Raw genomic sequence first — 17838 nt, forward strand, 5'->3', positions numbered from 1 at the left:
TGCACCTGAGCTCAATTTTGAGTCTCATAGCAAAAATACTTATGTAAATAAGGTATTTCTGTTTTTTATTTTTAATACATTTGAAAATAATTCAAAAAAACGGATTTCGCTTTGTCATTATGGGGTATCGTGTGTAGATTGATGAGGATTTGTATTTATTTAGTCCATTTTAGAATAAGGCTGTAACGTAACAAAATATGGAAAAGGGGAAAGGGTCTGAATACTTTCCGAATGCACTGTATTAACAGCTTTGCTACTGTGGCGATGCAAACAGGGTGACTCTTGATCACAAATTCTGTTAAAATTGTTTACTTCTTTTACCTTGATGACAGTGTCTGGCGTGAGTTCTCTCTCCCTCTGTGGGGAGGGGGGCTGTGAGGGAGTCACTCTGCCAGTCTTCCCCTGCTTGGACACCTCTGCCTTGGGCTTTCCAGGCTTCGTCTCTCGGGGGCGGGTGTTTCTGAAGATACTCACAATGAGGAGATTAATTGGAAACATTATGATTGAACTCTGAACTCCAATCATCACCTGCTGCCAGGTGAACTCGATATGACCTACAGGAGAGAGAGAAAATATTAATGTTCTGAAAACATGTTATTATTTCCATACAGCACCAATACTGTGCAGGCGTCCATACCCAGGTCCATGGTCTGCTCAGAGGGGTCGGTAGGGATGCCCCAGAACATGATGCTGGTCAGCATGGTGCAGAGCAGCAGAGAGAAACAGCAGGAGACTCGCTGGACACATGTGAAGGTGCTCGTTGGAGGCCGGCTGATCACAGAAAACCAGATGTGGCCATCACGGAAATCCTTTGCCGTTTTCATGAAGAACAGATTACTGCAGATTATACAGTGTAAGAAGATTTAGTTACATGATGGACAATTGTCCTGGGATATATATATTGCCATACCAAGGTGCGTCCGTGCTTTACCTCACCTGAATTTCTTCAAATCTATGTCAGAGGCAACAGGGAAGACTTTATCAAGGATGCACTCGCCCATATCTATGGCCAGCCATGAGTTACACAGGAAGTGCCACTTCTGTCCAATTTCTAGATCCTGCACCGTCACTTTGTTTATATACCTGCATGAAAACCGTTATTGTCAACTACATCCACAATTTCAAACGTCAGCTTTAATTAACTTCAAATCCATCTGTCCCTCTACTACTGTGAGACATCCTCCCCGTCCACTCTCCTACCAGGCAGGGTGCACCCCTGAGTTGTCGTGCCACAGCCTGATGCTCTGCAGCTCCCCCAGAGAGAAGGGCGTGGTCAACAGGAACGTATCCACTGCACCCCTCTCAAACACAGGCTTGTCAGGGTCAGTGAGGTGGTGTGGCTCACTCTCTCCCTCTGTGCCCAGCAGAGTCACAGTAACCTGCAGCAGCAACACAGGGTCAGGGTGACTGAGTGTGGTTTTATCAGAGAACAGAATATGATGTCTTGCAGCAGTGGAAACTGTTGGTACTGACCTGAGAGGAGGTGGAAGCACCACGCCGATGCCCAGTGCTGATATTCAGCATGTAACGGTATTCAGCCAAGGGGTCATTATCTTCCAACAATGTCACCTTCACCTACAAGAAGTAACACTTGAAGATGAAACTCTGCATCAACAGCAAACCAACAGGATGATACATTCTGAAACGGGTAAATCTAAGCACTGGAAATCTGCTGATTGGATCACCAGAGTAGCATGTTCTCAAGGTGTCTGTATAGTCTGGACAAAAATTGTCTAGAAAATGGCAGCAGCGATTGTTCAAGGCAGACCTTGGCTATGTCCTGGATGTCCTTCCTGCGTGCCCACACGACCACCAAGAGATAAGCAATGAAGATGGCACCAACAAAGCACACGACCACAGGGTTGTCTGAGAAGGTGGCAAAGAGCTCAGCGGTACGGGACACATCCACAAGGTTGGGCATGATGAAGAAAGAGCTCCCGAAGAAGGTCAAATGGTTACATAAGCACTGAGTGACCAATGGCGTGGTTAAATGACCAACCTAAGGAGACCACAGTCAGTTTATGCATTTGATTTTGGCAGTGCCTGGTTGCAGTGATGTGCCAATATTTTATTATAAGGTGTTGTGTAGTACTTGTTGAACTCACCCTGCAGCCATCTTCACTCCAGGTGGATAAGGTTTCATTCCAATACTTGCACTGGGCAGCAATGGAGGTGACAGTCACAGTGGCATTGACAGATTTAACCCCTGCTTCTACAATGGGCCTCACCACAAGGTAATGCACCCCAACTTTCCCTCCCAAATCATTGGGACCCAGGACCCAGGTGTATCTCTCTGTGCCCAAAATAAACACAACACAAGCACATTTATCTTTCTAAACACTGTGTTGTTTGTTCATTATGCTTCACAATAGTTATATGTCTCTGCCATTTACAAGAAGTCAGTTCAGGAGGTTGATCACCTTGTGAATTGCCTTGATGAGGCATCTGCGTCTTGGCTATATATTGCTTGTCCTTTGGGTAGTCTTTATACCCCAGCAACAGTACGAATGGTATGTCCTCTGAGGGCTCCATCTTTAGCACCAGTGTTATGTCTGGTGAAGGGACGTCAATCATCAGTGTGCTGTAGTTTCCCAGGTCAAGGATTGTGCTGTTTACCTGCCCGCCTTCAAGTCTCGGCAAGAGGATCTGAGAACAATAGAAGATGTTGTAATATATACAACTGTAATCATAATTCTGTCTACTTGATCATATAGTCTTTAAAGTATAAGTCTTGGACATTATCTTAGAAGATCTACTGTAAGTCTTGGACATCAAGGGCTCTCAAGAGAAAAGCCCCACTAAAATTGGTACACGTTTGCAGCATTCTGACCTCAATTTCCTCAGACAGGTTCTCTACAGGGATGGCTGATCCATCCTGTCTGGTGAGAGACACAGACCCCATGGCACCACTGATGTTACCCCCCTCACTCCAAGAATAAGGGTTCTTCTCAAAACTTAGCATCTGTAAAAATAAGGATATTTTGAGACAAGAGAATGAGGGTTAAAACCGTCCACAATATACTAATAGACAATTACTATATGAACAATTAACCAAATGAAAACCTTCCTAATGCTTGACACAAAAAAAACACTTTCACTGCCGTATTCACTTCTGTGATAAATCCCTCACTAACCTCCACACATTCACTCGCAGACATTCACACTTACTCGCACATCCACTGGTTCCTCTGGAGAAAGGACATCAGCACCCAGGGGAGGGAAGGAAAAGCTTGCAGAGGAGCTATCTGGGATGTTTATAGACTGCATCTGAATACTATTTGGAGACATTCTAAGAGAAGAAAGTGTATAATAAACTGTAACTCAAAATTGAGTCAACTTAACAGGAGCATTTTGTATTTGAGATATTGTATTGTAAATACAAATTACATATTTCAAGTTACATTTATGTGACAGGCCTTGCATTTTTGATAGTAATGTTTCCACTCCAATGCTCTGTCTCTTACCTGTTAGCATACACACTGATCGCAGGGCTCTTGATAATGGCAGGCTCCTGACCAACCTTTTTGCCATTTAACAGTGCACTCTGCACATTGTCCATACTGTTCAGGAGAATCTTTGAGACATTTCTCTGTGAAAGACAAACAAAATGCAGTAGTCCTGGAAAGGGCTGAAAAGTAACCATAATTCATTACTGTCATCAGGGAACTCAGTGAAGCTATATAGTTGAAGTCGGAAGTTTACATACACCTTAGCCAAATATATTTAAACTCAGTTTTTCACAATTCCTGACATTTAATCCTAGTACAAATTCCCTGTTTTAGTTCAGTCAGGATCACCACTTTATTTTAAGAATGTGAAATGTCAGAATAATAGTAGAGAGAATGATTATTTCAGCTTTTATTTCTTTCATCACATTCCCAGTGGGTCAGAAGTTTACATACACTCAATTAGTATTTGATAGCATTGCCTTTAAATTGTTTAACTTGGGTCAAATGTTTTGGGTAGCCTTCCACAAGCTTCCCACAATAAGTTGGGTGAATTTTGGCCCATTCCTCCTGACAGAGTTGGTGTAACTGAATCAGGTTTGTAGGCCTCCTTGCTCGCACAAGCTTTTTCAGTTCTGCCCACAAATGTTCTATAGGATTGAGGTCAGGGCTTTGTTATGGCCATTCCAATACCTTGACTTTGTTGTCGTTAAGCCATTTTGCCACAACTTTGGAAGGGTGCTTGGGGTCATTGTACATTTGGAAGACCCATTTGCGACCAAGCTTTAACTTCCTGACTGATGTCTTGAGATGTTGCTTCAATATATCCACATAATTGTCCTTCCTCATTGTGCCATCTATTTTGTGAAGTGCACCAGTCCCTCCTGCAGCAAAGCACCCCCACAACATGATGCTGCCACCCCCGTGCTTAACGGTTGGGATGGTGTTCTTCGGCTTGCAAGCATCCCCCTTTTTCCTCCAAACATAACGATAGTCGTTATGGCCAAAAAGTTATATTTTTGTTTCATCAGACCAGAGGACATTTTTCCAAAAAGTATGATCTTTGTCCCAATGTGCAGTTGCAAACCGTAGTATAAGGACTAGTTTTACTGTGGATATTGATACTTTGTGCCTGTTTCCTCCAGCATCTTCACAAGGTCCTTTGCTGTTGTTCTGGGATTGATTTGCACTTTTCGAACCAAAGTACGTTCATCTCTAGGAGACAGAACGCGTCTCCTTCCTGAGCGGTATGACGGCTGCGTGGTCCCATGGTGTTTATACTTGCATACTATTGTTTGTACAGATGAACGTGGTACCTTCAGGCATTTGGAAATTGCTCCCAAGGATGAACCAGACTTGTGGAGGTCTACGATTCTTTTTCTGAGGCTGATTTCTTTTGATTTTCCCATAATAGTGTATGTAAACTTCTGACCCACTGGAATTGTGATACAGTGAATTATAAGTGAAATAATCTGTCTGTAAACAATTGTTAGAAACATTACTTGTGTCATGCACAAAGTAGATGTCCTAACCGACTTGCCAAAACTGTAGTTTGTTAACAAGAAATTTGTGGAGTGGTTGAAAAACAAGTTTTAATGACTCCAACCTAAGTGTATGTAAACTTCCGACTTCAACTGTATATCACCTGTGTGCTTGCATTTGAAGAGACTCCTAGGATATTGCTGGCTGCATCTACAATTGGTGTAGCCGCCTGCACCATCTCTTCTCCACCATGCTCACTGACATTCATATAGAGGAGGGAAGAGCTGAGGTCTGCCACCAGGGAGCTAGCTTCTAGCTGGAAAAGATCCACAGCACAACATAGACCATTGGGAACTAAATCTCTGCTCTCTTTCAGCAATACATGTTTGGAAAAGATTATGTTGCCTTGCTCTCATATCCAAGTGTACCTGAGCAGCGGAATTGACCTCTTCCCTCCTCTTGGTGATCCCTGCCACTGCTCTGGCCGTCAGCTGCACTTCCTGAGGAGTGTTGTTGGGGACATTCTTCAGCACTGCAGTCATGGTGCTCAGCATCTGTTCTCGCAGCTGGAACATCAATCAGAATACCTCACAAACATCCATCTAAAAAGACACTTCCTTTTGTCTTGAACTTCATACTAATTTATCGTAACTCTTTTAGTTTAGTGTAATGTCTTACTTGCAACAATACACAGAGTCCCTAGACCAGGGATGGGCAACTATGATGGGGGTGAGGGGAAACAAAAAATGTGAACTCATCATGAGGAGCTGCAGTGGCTCGCGGGTCTGCATACCCTCATCCATAGCCAGACATGCAGTCAACTGAATTTTGCAATCAATCAATTTCTGCAGTTAAACCACTTAACGCTCTTAACTAAATGCATTACAGCAGTAGAGTGGGCCGGCCCTAGTCTTTTGGGGGCCCTAAGCGAGACTTGGCTTTCCACCTCGTGGGCCAATTGTTTTGACTGGTCCCCGTCTTAGCAGCCAGGGGCCCTAAGTGACCGCTTATGTCGCTTATGCCTGGAGCCAACCCTGATAAGTAGTTTATAAACTGCTCATTATTAGTCTATAAAGGCTATAAACAATTATAATAATTGGTGCTTCGTTTTTGGAAATTGATCCACGGGACTATAAAAGCGGGTCGCGGGTTGCCCATCCCTGGCGTAGATATTCCTGGCATCAAAACCCATGCTCCCTATGACCTTAGAATATTACCCCGATCTCACCTCCTCCCTGGCACCTTTCTGATCCTCACTGGAGTCCTTGTTCAGAATGTCGGACACAGACTTGAACATCTGTCCCAGGGTCTCCCCAGTGAGCAACCTCTGCTGCTGTAGCTGAGCGACGGTGTTCTCAACCACAGACTGCAGATTCTCCACTGAGGAACTGGAGTTGGCTGGCCACACCTTGGGGGACAACAATCAAATGTGAGCTCCAGATACTACATTATAAATGTGAGCTCTATGGAGCAGAAAGACAGGACAGTTTCCATGCATTAAATCATTAAGTAAATGATAGGATTTTTAGTTGATGACAAACCTCAGTGGTGATTGTGGCATTGGTTTTTCTATCCCCATTTGTTAGAGTAACCACCACAGACAGACTGTAGTTGTAACTTTTGTTCCCGAGAGGTAGGAAGATTGACTTTACTTCATTTCCATAACTGCAGCGCAAATGTTTATCTGAAATGTAAATATTATTTCAAGTATTTTCATACAGTGGATGAAGCTTCATCTGAATACAGGGAACTGAATTTTTGATTTACGGTCCTACTATTCAACTTCTTTGATAGGGGAAAGTCTCTTGAAATAAACTACATTGTGGACAGATTTCAGACAACTCACCTTTGTCAGTTTTGAAACAATATTGGCATTTGCCTGTGGAGCACGAGGTTGTTGCACAGGTGATATTGAAAGCATCTAGAACTGTGCCTGACTGAGGGGAAATTATACAGGAATGGAGGTTGGCGATGGTAGTCGGGGCTGTTTTTTCAGGTACAGTTACAGATACAGTAGTAGTTGCCGCTATGGTGGTAGCAGCCAGTAGGGTAGTAGCTACCAGTGGGATGGTAGTAGCAGCTGGACGAGTAGTAACAACCGGTAGGATGGTGGTAGCAGCCGGTAAGGTAGTAGCAGGCGGTATGTTAGTGGCAACAGGTGCAGGTGTTGCAACACCTGGTATCTGAATGGTGTACTTGGCAACGCCAGATGTCGTCTTACCTACAACAAAAAGTTGAATAGGTTACATTAATGTAAATAAATACATTCTGTAAAGGTTGGTCTGGATGTACAGTATTTACTCTAAATATCCATGATCAAATTATACACTACCTAAAATTTAAAACATTGGAACACTTGATTCATTTTATGGCCCACATTACAATGGCCAATTTGACATTCTGATGTCAGGTTCAACATAAGTGATGCTTATCTGTAACTAAAGCACGTGTAACAACACATACTCTAAAATCAGTGAATACCTACCATACGCTATCACATTGAGATTCAGAGATCTGGACTGTGCATTTTTCAGATTGTCACTTGTCACCATGTATTCATTGCCACCATCTATTCTGTGTAGCAGTGGTCTTTGCTTTGCTGTTTTGTAGCAGTGTTTGAGGTCTCCCTAGAAGAAATTAGCTCAAAATGAAATCTGTTTCCTTCATAGACACTGTCGTTGTACAGAATGACTACAGCTTTTATACAATCCAACTGCACATGCATTCATTTCAGGTTACTTATTTTGCTCATGTGACAAATTACAAATGAATGTATGTTTGTGTGTTTGTGTGTTCAAACACCTGTGTGTTTGTGTGCATGTCGGAGGGGTTGGTTAATAGCAGACATATTTCTGTCTGGACTAATAAAGTATATCTAATCTTAAATTAGACAACAGAAGTTCTATCTATTCATGCACTGAAACCACTATTCATAAATATGCCTGTGTGCAACATGCACAATAGAGGAGTCTCAGACTTACTGTCAAAGGTCTTGTGTCCTCAACATGCCAAACTACTTTTGGGCAACTCATTGCGGTGGTACACTCCAATTTGAGGGTTACATCGTTGTTTATGTTCACTGGGTTACAATTAGAACAACTAAAAGAATAAAGGTTAACTTTTATCATACAATAGATCTTCTGGGACATAGATTACTGTAACTTAGAATTTGATTCAAATCAGCCATTTAGCTTCTTCGTTTGATAATGCAAACCTCTCCTAACAAACAAAATGTCACTCAGGACTATACATCTGTCTAATGAGCCATTCCCTCCCTCGTTTTACCTTATGGTAACATCGGTGAATTCTGGCGGAGTAACAGTGATGCATTTCTCTGCTTTAGCCACTTGAGCCCCGGACCCATTTTTCTTCTGCACAGTAAAACTGTATATATCAAATATAAATGGGTCTGGAAGACAGGCTGCTGTAATCACATGAGTCTCCTGGTTTGTTTTGTCTCTGCATTTACATTGTTCATCTGTTGGAATAAATGGGGAACATGGTTTGAGTAGAACATCTGTGCTGAAAGGACATTAAAGGTACTACACAATCAATACGGTCACCCGGAAACCAGAGAAATACCGCCATTGTTACTTAGTGAGTTTAGAAGAACAACTCTATTCATAGAAAGATTGTGCCTGAACTGAAAACTTAAAATCTTCGGATTTCAGATTTATAACTAGCACAGGCCTTGAAGATAAGACTTGAACAAGTGGGCCACGTAAAAATCTTGACAGACTTTGTTACCTTAGCTTACTAATGAGTTGAACTGAGAGGTGAGTGTTCTCAGCTCTGGTACTTACTGCATTCCCATTGAAGTTGTATCCCAGGTTCACTGATTCCGGGTACTCCACTCAAACCAGTTAACCCAAGTGTGACACTTTGAGTGAAGTCAGATGGACTTTCTGGATCGGAAGTGATTTCCACATTAGCCCGGGGAAGCCTTTTATGCTCCTCTGTCTGAAAGTCTGATTTATTGTGACAAACTGCTGCTGTGTTCCCCACATCCACGTCCATGTGTGAGAAGACATTCCAGGCCCTGACTTTCACTTGCAAAGCTCCTGTAACAAAACAGCTGATATAAATAAACAAGGAAAGGTTTAATCTTTTCCTATCTTCTGTCATTGTTTCTGATTGTATTTGGGTAGGTACCTTGGATAGTGGTTGAGATATTGTAAACCTGCGTGCTTCTGTTTTGCATGTCTCTGGTCTCAGAGATGCTGTCATTGGCTCCAGACACCTGGAAGAGAAGCTGCACCGGGGCTCCCCGGTCCAGGGAGACTCTAACATAGAGGTCTGAGTCTGGACACTCTCCCTCCTCAGCCATCACTGATCCCAGCAGGCCCTCCACAGGCTCCAGCAGACACACCTGCAGCTCAGTGGACACGCCCAAGACCGAGACCCCGTTAGAGGCATGCAGGGTCAGCTGGTGGCAGCCAGAGCCCAGCTGTTGCTCCACCTCTGGTCCCACTGTGATGTTGTGGGGGACGATTCCTCTGACTGCTAATGAATTGACCACCAACATCTCACCACGGTGGATTTTGTAGGTCACATTCGTACCTGTAGATAGAACAGTTGTCTCATTCTACCAAGATTTGTACTCTGGGAAATGTAAGACCAAATGCTTTTATTTCTGCTCATGTTGGTTTTACTTACCAGCTTCTACTTCAACTTGGATTTGAAGGGGGCTTCCGTACAGGGCCTTGCAGTTTGCTCCATCTGTTGATTGGTTCATGCTATAGCACTTAATGACACCAAACTCCCCAATGGGCTCCTGAATGGTGATGGCTTTCTGAGCTGTCACATGCCACTCACTGGTGGTACACTCCACCCCAACCATGAAGACACCCGGACGGGTGTATTTATGAACCACACTGCTCTCCAACCTGTGAGAGTGTAAATTCCATTCATTGTGAATGAATTAGGGACTTTTTGGCTTTGATGTTGGGTGGTATACATTACTCAGTTACTCACTCTTCTGGACTATAAGGATCGATGTTGTGCCCATCTCCAGCACTTAGAGTGCAGGTCAGGTTGCCCTGGAAGGGATGGAGAAGCCACTTCACTGTTATGGAGACATTGTCAAAGACGGCAGCCAACTTGCTCATTAATAAGTGGAGACCTGTGGACCACAGACATGGCTAGGTTAGATTGTGTGTGCTAGCCACCACTCATAATGTGTTGAAATACAACATTAGAAAAAAACGTAAATTGAGGCCTTCACTAGCTGAAAACATATTGGAGTATTTAAATGGAACGTAGAAGGGAGGGAAGGAGAGACAGTGACAGGGTAGAATGTTCTGACCCTCTTTGCAGTTGTATTCCACAGACAGGTAGCTGCCAAGCCCTGGGCATGGTTCACCAAAGGAGGCCACATCTGCCGTGGCCTGGCATGCCTGCAGCCCATGGCAGTCTCCTGGAAATAATGTACATTAAATAGACATATGAGAGGTGAAGAAATAGAAGAGGAGAGTTTTCTACCATAATTGTCATCAAAATCATCATTAAGATCATCATCCACATTATCATTATAATAGACTTATCCAAGTGCTCTGAAAATATAAATTGTGTGCACACTGTTCAGAGGAAGGATTATTATCACAATGCCTATTCTATTTGTCATTCATACATGAAGCACTAGCTTAAGCAATGGCTTAAACCTACGGTCCGTATTTAGTGCAGTACATTTAGATTTCATTGACAGTATTACAACCATTTAAAACTGGTACATTTTGTGGCTTTACTTTCAGTCTTGACATTGTACCAGCATCTGTACCTCTATTATGGTTTTTGTTAAGACACAAATACGTATTTTATTTTGTGCTTTGTGCAATTAAGTTGTATTGCTGCCTCAGTGCATCTGGTGCCGTTGTTGAAGCTGTGTGTGTTTTACAATATTTACAGTTCTGCTCTATGCTTTGCAAATGTAAACATGTTCTAAGAGCTCAATGTTTAAATATTGTTCATCATGTAGTTGTTTGGTAATAGCATCCTGCTAAAGTGGAACTAAGTTGAATTGCTGCCTCTATTGAATTGCTGGGCCCTTTATTGAATCTGTGTTTGCTTTACAATATTTACATTTCTGCTTTTTACTTTAAGCAGAATGTCCTAAAAGTGCAATGATCAAATACTGCACAGCAGGCAATTACTTTGACCCATTAAAAGCACTTTGATTAAAGGCCCAGTGCAGTCAAAAACGTGATTTCCTGTGTTTTATATATTTCTACTCTATTAGGCTGGAATAATACTGTGATATTGTGCAAATTATGATAATGCCCTTTTAGTGTAAGAGCTGTTTGAAAAGACTGTGTGAAATGTCAGCCTGTTTTGGTGGGATGGAGTGTTGGCCTGCCTCGCGACATCACCAGGTGATAAATTAGTTAATAGACCAATAAGAAATATAGTTAAATCCAGAAATGGTTGGATATTGAGATAAAAACGGCTGCATTGGACCTTTAATGTTCTTACTCATACAATGTAAGAACAATACTATTATTGAATCAATAGTCAAACATAAACATACATTTATATCAATATCCTAAGTGATGGATGGAGCAACATTAATGGACAAAATACACCTTGCACAATATTTCAACAGTTTCAAAAACATTAGACTTCACACCATACCTGTCACTGAATCTACAACATCTATCCAGCTACACTCCTCCTGTGTGGAGGTGGCTGAAGAAGCGGGACTCGTCCGGCAGTAGTGAACCGTCTTACGACCATAGAAGCTGTCATCAATCTCTATCACCTGACCAGAACCACACTGTAGTGTTGCATTGTGGTCAGCACAAGCAATGGAGCGCCCAGATTCTGAGACAAATAAGTAAATAAGGTTTAATAATTATAGAGTGAAAGGGAATAGCAAGCGCATACAGTATATTCCTCGCTACCTTGTTATTCTGCATACATGCACACACAGATGCATGCACGCATGCGTGCACACACACATCAAATACAAACCAAATTGGCAGATGAAGTGCAGCTCCTGGCTACAGTTGTTTGTTGCCTCCCATTGAAACCCTGAGCTCCTCAGTATGTGACCACAGCCAGCCCCTGGATCAGGGTCGTTCATCCAGTTAGAGTAGCTGACATCAGAGCCATCAAGCCAGGAGAGAGGACCTGAGGATTTACAGCACAAACACCAATGAAAGTATTATATTCTATATAAACTGAGGATACAAAACATTAGGAACACCTGCTCTTCAAAGTAGAGGAAATAAAGTATGTAAGTATTCTATTATATTATATTTGTGACATATATTCCTACAAAATTATATCCCAGCTGTTCATCCTGATACATCACTCTGTTAGTACTCTAATTCACGTAATAAAACACTTGAAAAGCCGGCTGTGAATAGGTGATAAAGTTGGTCCTTTGTGCGGGAATAAAAAAGGCCTGTCTAAATCAAGGGACTGGACAGCAGACCCTATTGAATGACAAGTGTTCTTCATCAGCCAGGTGCTGCTAAAAGGAGATATCTTAATGTGGCATGGTCTCCTAGCAATGGTGCGAGATAAATACATTATAAATCTCCCAGCGAGACACAGAAAGGCCAGCTGACTTGAGAGATAGCCACCAAACCCAGCCTGTGTCTACTTCCAGTTTTACTGCCAGATCAACAAAGGTCTACTGATAAAACAAGACCAAGAGTAACCATCTTTGTCTCAAGGGAAGTGGTAGGCAGGTGGGCGGATCATGTTCGTTTAGGAGACTGGGAATTGAACTGATTTCTGATGCAAATAATCATGAAAAAAACAGGTTGTGAGGAATACTTCCACCACAGCTCAGCAAAGGAGGATTATTCTATGACAAAAACAACAACCCCAAAACACTATTACCTCTTTCAAATATCAATTACATATCTAGGCCTACTCTCACACAAAGTCATCAAGGGCAATTCCATGGTAACGTACAGTGCATTCGGAAAGTATTCAGACCCTTTCACTTTTTCCACATTCTTTTACGTTACAGCCTTATTCTAAAATTGATTAAATTATTTTTTCCCCTCATCAAGCTACACACAATACCCCATAATGACAAAGCAAAAACAGGATTGTGGAAATTTTAGAAAATGGATAAAAAAAATAAATAATGAAATATCACAATTACATAAGTATTCAGACCCTTTATTCAGTACTTTGTTCAAGGACCTTTGGCAGCGATTACAGCCTCGAGTCTTCTTGGGTATGACGCTACAAGCTTAGCACACCTGTATTTGGGGAGTTTCTCCAATTCTTCTCTGCAGATCCTCTCAAGCTCTGTCAGGTTGGATGGGGAGTGTCGTTGCACAGCTATTTTCAGTTCTTTCCAGAGATGTTCAAATGGGTTCAAGTCTGGGCTCTGGCTGGGCCACTCAAGGACATTCATAGACTTGTTTCCAAGCCAATGCAGGCATTGTCTTTTGCTGTGTGCTTAGTGTCGTTGTCCTGTTGGAAGGTGAACCTTCGCCCAAGTCTGAGGTCCTGAGCTCTCTGGAGCAGGTTTTCATCAAGGATCTCTCTGTACTTTGCTCCATTCATCTTTCCCTTGATCTTGACTAGTCTCCCCGTCCCTACCGCTGAAAAACATCCCCACAGCATGATGCTGCCACCACCATGCTTCACGGTAGGGATGGTGCCAGGTTTCCTCCAGACTTGGCATTATATGGACAGGTTTGTTCCTTTCCAAATAATTTCCAATCAATTGAATTTACCACAGGTGGACTCCAATCAAGTTGTAGAAACATCTCAAGGATGATCAATGGAAACAGGATGCACCTGAACTAAATTTCGAGTCTCATAGCAAAGGGTCTGAATACTTCTGTAAATAAGGTATTTCTATTTTTTATAAATTTGCCAAATATTTTTAAAACCTGTTTTTGCTTTGTCCTTATGGTTTATTGTGTGTAGATTGATGAGGAACAAATGTATTTAATCCATTTTAGAATAAGGCTGTAACGTAACCAAATGTGGAAAAAGTCAAGGGGTCTGAATACCATCCGAATGCACTGTAATTGCGCTGAGACTCAGATGTTTTACATAAGACTACTTTTAACAATTTACACTGAACATTTTACAAAAACACATTTACTGGAAGAACTGTGCAGATGCATATTTGGTAACAGAATTTCGCTAAAATCTCCCTCTGGTTTTTATGGGACCACCTTTTCCAAAAACTCAGATAATAAATATCTGCTCCGAAGGAAGATTCAAAAGATGTCTGCAGAAACAATGGAGTGTCAGCTATGACATGAAACCTTAACCTTGAACCTCTTTTGGTTATTTAACTACAGTAATGAAGTGGATTTACACACCCGATAACATCATCATGGATAACATCATGATCATACACCTCCAATTGACTCAAATGATGTAAATTAGCCTATCAGAAGCTTCTAACGCCATGACATCATTTTCTGGAATTTTCCAAGCTGTTTAAAGGCACAGTGAATTTAGTGTATGTAAACTTCTGACCCACTGGAATTGTGATACAGTGAATTATAAGTGAAATAATCTGTCTGTAAACAATTGTTGGAAAAATTACTTGTGTCATGCACAAAGTAGATGTCCTAACCGACTTGCCAAAACTATAGTTTGTTAACAAGAAATTCGTGGAGTGGTTGATAAATGAGATTTAATGACTCCAACCTAGTGTATGTAATCTTCCGACTTCAACTGTATATCCACCTTTGCATATTTGGGTATTATTCTACACACTGGCTATTATTTTAATATCGAGCTCCTCCCAAAACAAGACATTTTATTGGTTTGGATCGGATCAAATCTGAACCAACGTCTGGTAGATGTTTCTAAGACCCCTTTTCCATCTGTTTGACCAGCAGTCAAAGCCTTTGCTTGTTATTCCTAATATTTAGGATAGAAAATGGTCAAAAAATGTATATATTCCTTCATTTAAAAAATATAGCTTTCATTTGACGCTAGATTTGACATGATCCTATGAACTTCTCTTGTTAGTGCTTATGGGTCCTTTTACATAGAAATTCCCTCATATCATGGCAATTTCATAAGACTTTAAATCATACACTCTAACACATAATAAAATAACTCCTTGCAAATACATCCTTGCACAAGACATTCTGCTCTCAACCTTTGATTTCCTTTACATAATCATATCTATTATTATAATACAGTATGTTGATGGCAATTAGTGTTTTCTTCAGTTGTCCTCTTACCCTCAGCAGCAGCAGCAGAGTCCAGTGTTAGGTTTGGGGAGGCAGGTGCCAGGCCCAGCCACCAGTCCTGCTCCGGCTGCAGGTGCTTCTGTAGGAACTGCTGGGTTTCGTCGTTTAAAATGAAGGCCAGGTGTCCACCACCCCGCTCACACCAACCCTGTGCACTGAGGAAGGAACGCGAACGAGGTAGACCCACAAACTCATAACAGGAGCCGTCAAAGCTCTCTTGGTACTCTGGGCAGGATAGAGGTGTTATCTCATCCTCAGCACAAGACAGGCTTAAGAGGAAAGCATTCAAGAGCAACACAGAGAGATTAGTGCTGTCCATCTTCACCCCTTCACCTCTACACTGTTACAGGCAGCCTGGTGACATGCTATCTTTAAAGGGGACTGACGTCAGCAATTCCCTGTCACCACTTCAACATCACAGAATGATCTGTTCTGGCTCCAACAAAGGGCTGTCCGCCTTACAGTCTGGCTTTGTGAGTTCCCATTGGTTGCATTATCCTTGTTCACAAACAAGAGCAAAGGCCTACGGTGAATGGGCTATAATAAGGTCCTCTGGCCGTCTGTCAACAGCCTCCAAGTTTTACTCTTTCTTTAAGGCTGCCAATGATGTAGCACTCATTGCAGCCTGCATGCAGTATAAGATGATTGTGTCCAGTACGCAGTGCTATACACTCCAGTAGGCTACTCTGGTTAGAGAGAGACCTTTATACTGTATATCCAACCACTATTCAAACCCTAGCAGAAGCTCTAACCTGCCTTATTCAAATCATAAGAAATCAATATATTTTTACTGTCAGAATTTCCTTTTCAAAGTATATCAAGGACATATCAAAATAGTAGTAGAAGTATTAGAGCCACAATGAACTATGTTCCCGCTCTCAACCCAGTACTATACTGCCAGTCACTTTGATGCAACTTTTGTAGGGGAATGAGGAAAACTTAATAAAATAAAAGCCTGCATTTCAACAGACTGTAATAATATCATTAGCTGATTAAAAAGATATTGAAATGTAATCAATGGCCACTTTTATTGTGGCAATAAGAAAAGGCAATAAGTATTTTATGAAATCAAATAAAAAATATGGTTACATTTTTTTTCTTTCAATAATGAAATAATAAAATGCTGACACTGGTATGTTGAGAATATTGGGCTGTAGAGAAAAAAACTTTACTAACTGTCTTAGCTAAAGTGGGGTGGAAAATACTCAGTAGGGTCTTTACTAACCAAGAATGTGTAGTTTTGGAGGAGGACTGTGCAGTACATATCCAGCAACACTTTGTTATCCACCCCCTCCATAGCTCCCAATACAATAGATTATTATTAAGATCAGTTTATTGGTCAATTGCACAAAAGGTCCAACTGAAATTTTACTTATGCCTTTTAACCCAACCCCTCCAAAATACACACATACATATACATACAGTTGAAGTTTACATACATCTTAGCCAAATACATTTCAACTCAATTTTTCACAATTCCTGACATTTAATCCTAGTAAAAAATCACTGTCAGTTAGGATCACCACTTTATTTTAAGAATGTGAAATGTCAGAATAATAGTAGAGACTGATTTATTTCAGCTTTTACTTCTTTCATCACATTCCCAGTGGGTCAGAAGTTTACATACACTCAATTAGTATTTGGAAGCATTGCCTTTAAATTGTTTAACTTGGGTCAAACATTTTGGGTAGCCTTCCACAAGCTTCCCACAATAAGTTGGGTGAATTTTGGCCCATTCCTCCTGACAGAGTTGGTGTAACTGAGTCAGGTTTGTAGGCTTCCTTGCTCGCACATGCTTTTTCAGTTCTGCCCACAAATGTTCTATAGGATTGAGGTCAGGTATTTGTGATGGCCACTCTAATACCTTGACTTTGTTGTCCTTAACCTGTTGAGGCTAGGGGCAGTATTTGCACGGCCGGATAAAAAATGTACCCGATTTAAACTGGTTACTACTCTTGCCCAGAAACGAAAATATGCATATAATTAGTAGATTTGGATAGAAAACACTCTAAAGTTTCTAAAACTGTTTGAATGGTGTTTGTGAGTATAACAGAACTCATACGGCAGGCCAAAACCTGAGAAAAATCCAACCAGGAAGTGGGAAATCTGATACTTGTAGTCTTTAAAACCATTGCCTATTGAAACTACAGTGTCTGTGGGGTCATTTTGCACTTCCTAAGGCTTCCACTAGATGTCAAAAGTCTTTAGAAAGTTGTTCGAGGCTTCTATGGTGAATTTTGAGGGAATAACAGCTGGTTCAAGCAGTGGACTGTCTGAGGTCATGTAGTTACTTCATGCACGTTCATGCATGGCTAGCATTTTTTTTCTTCTGTAATGAATACGCTATTGTCCGGTTGGAATATTATCGATTATTGATGTTAAAAACACCCTAAGGATTGATTGTAAACATCGTTTGACATGTTTCTACAAACGGTAATGGAACCTTTGAGCTTTTCGTCTATTGATTTGCACTCCCGCATCGTGCCTTTGGAATAGTGTTCTGGACGCGCCAACAAAACGGAGGTATTTGGACATAAATGATGGACTTTATCGAACAAATGAACATTTCTTGTGGGAGTCCTGCGAGTGCATTCTGCCGAAGATCAGCAAAGGTAAGGAAAGATTTATAACACTAATTTAGGGTTTTATTGATGCCATGACTTGGCGGGTAGCTGTATAGCTTGCATTGATGGCTGAGTTCTGTACTCAGAATATTGAACAAT

At 41.5% G+C, this 17838-nt stretch overlaps 1 protein-coding gene across 1 annotated transcript in view; it reads right to left on the reverse strand.

Annotated features, from left to right (window-relative positions):
• Nucleotides 1–15877, reverse strand: part of LOC115167279 (polycystic kidney disease protein 1-like 2) — a 26289-nt gene extending 10412 nt beyond the window's left edge. The window contains exons 1-27 of the mRNA XM_029721540.1: nucleotides 15107–15877; nucleotides 11895–12053; nucleotides 11556–11744; nucleotides 10234–10344; nucleotides 9903–10050; nucleotides 9585–9814; nucleotides 9081–9488; nucleotides 8732–8989; nucleotides 8214–8406; nucleotides 7910–8027; nucleotides 7414–7555; nucleotides 6775–7149; nucleotides 6470–6612; nucleotides 6157–6336; nucleotides 5357–5494; nucleotides 5092–5244; nucleotides 3465–3589; nucleotides 3169–3289; nucleotides 2831–2962; nucleotides 2421–2646; nucleotides 2106–2293; nucleotides 1769–1999; nucleotides 1474–1575; nucleotides 1201–1379; nucleotides 937–1083; nucleotides 638–837; nucleotides 322–554 (exon numbers count right to left, since the gene is read on the reverse strand). Of these exons, the coding sequence (XP_029577400.1) occupies nucleotides 322–554; nucleotides 638–837; nucleotides 937–1083; nucleotides 1201–1379; nucleotides 1474–1575; nucleotides 1769–1999; nucleotides 2106–2293; nucleotides 2421–2646; nucleotides 2831–2962; nucleotides 3169–3289; nucleotides 3465–3589; nucleotides 5092–5244; nucleotides 5357–5494; nucleotides 6157–6336; nucleotides 6470–6612; nucleotides 6775–7149; nucleotides 7414–7555; nucleotides 7910–8027; nucleotides 8214–8406; nucleotides 8732–8989; nucleotides 9081–9488; nucleotides 9585–9814; nucleotides 9903–10050; nucleotides 10234–10344; nucleotides 11556–11744; nucleotides 11895–12053; nucleotides 15107–15434 (5157 nt within the window). The 5' untranslated portion in view covers nucleotides 15435–15877. The remainder of the gene's footprint in view (nucleotides 1–321; nucleotides 555–637; nucleotides 838–936; nucleotides 1084–1200; nucleotides 1380–1473; nucleotides 1576–1768; nucleotides 2000–2105; nucleotides 2294–2420; nucleotides 2647–2830; nucleotides 2963–3168; nucleotides 3290–3464; nucleotides 3590–5091; nucleotides 5245–5356; nucleotides 5495–6156; nucleotides 6337–6469; nucleotides 6613–6774; nucleotides 7150–7413; nucleotides 7556–7909; nucleotides 8028–8213; nucleotides 8407–8731; nucleotides 8990–9080; nucleotides 9489–9584; nucleotides 9815–9902; nucleotides 10051–10233; nucleotides 10345–11555; nucleotides 11745–11894; nucleotides 12054–15106) is intronic.
• Between the last annotated feature and the right edge of the window lie 1961 nt (nucleotides 15878–17838).

This window comes from Salmo trutta, chromosome 29 (genome assembly GCF_901001165.1).
Source record: "Salmo trutta chromosome 29, fSalTru1.1, whole genome shotgun sequence".
In the NCBI taxonomy this organism is placed as follows: Eukaryota; Metazoa; Chordata; class Actinopteri; order Salmoniformes; family Salmonidae; genus Salmo; species Salmo trutta.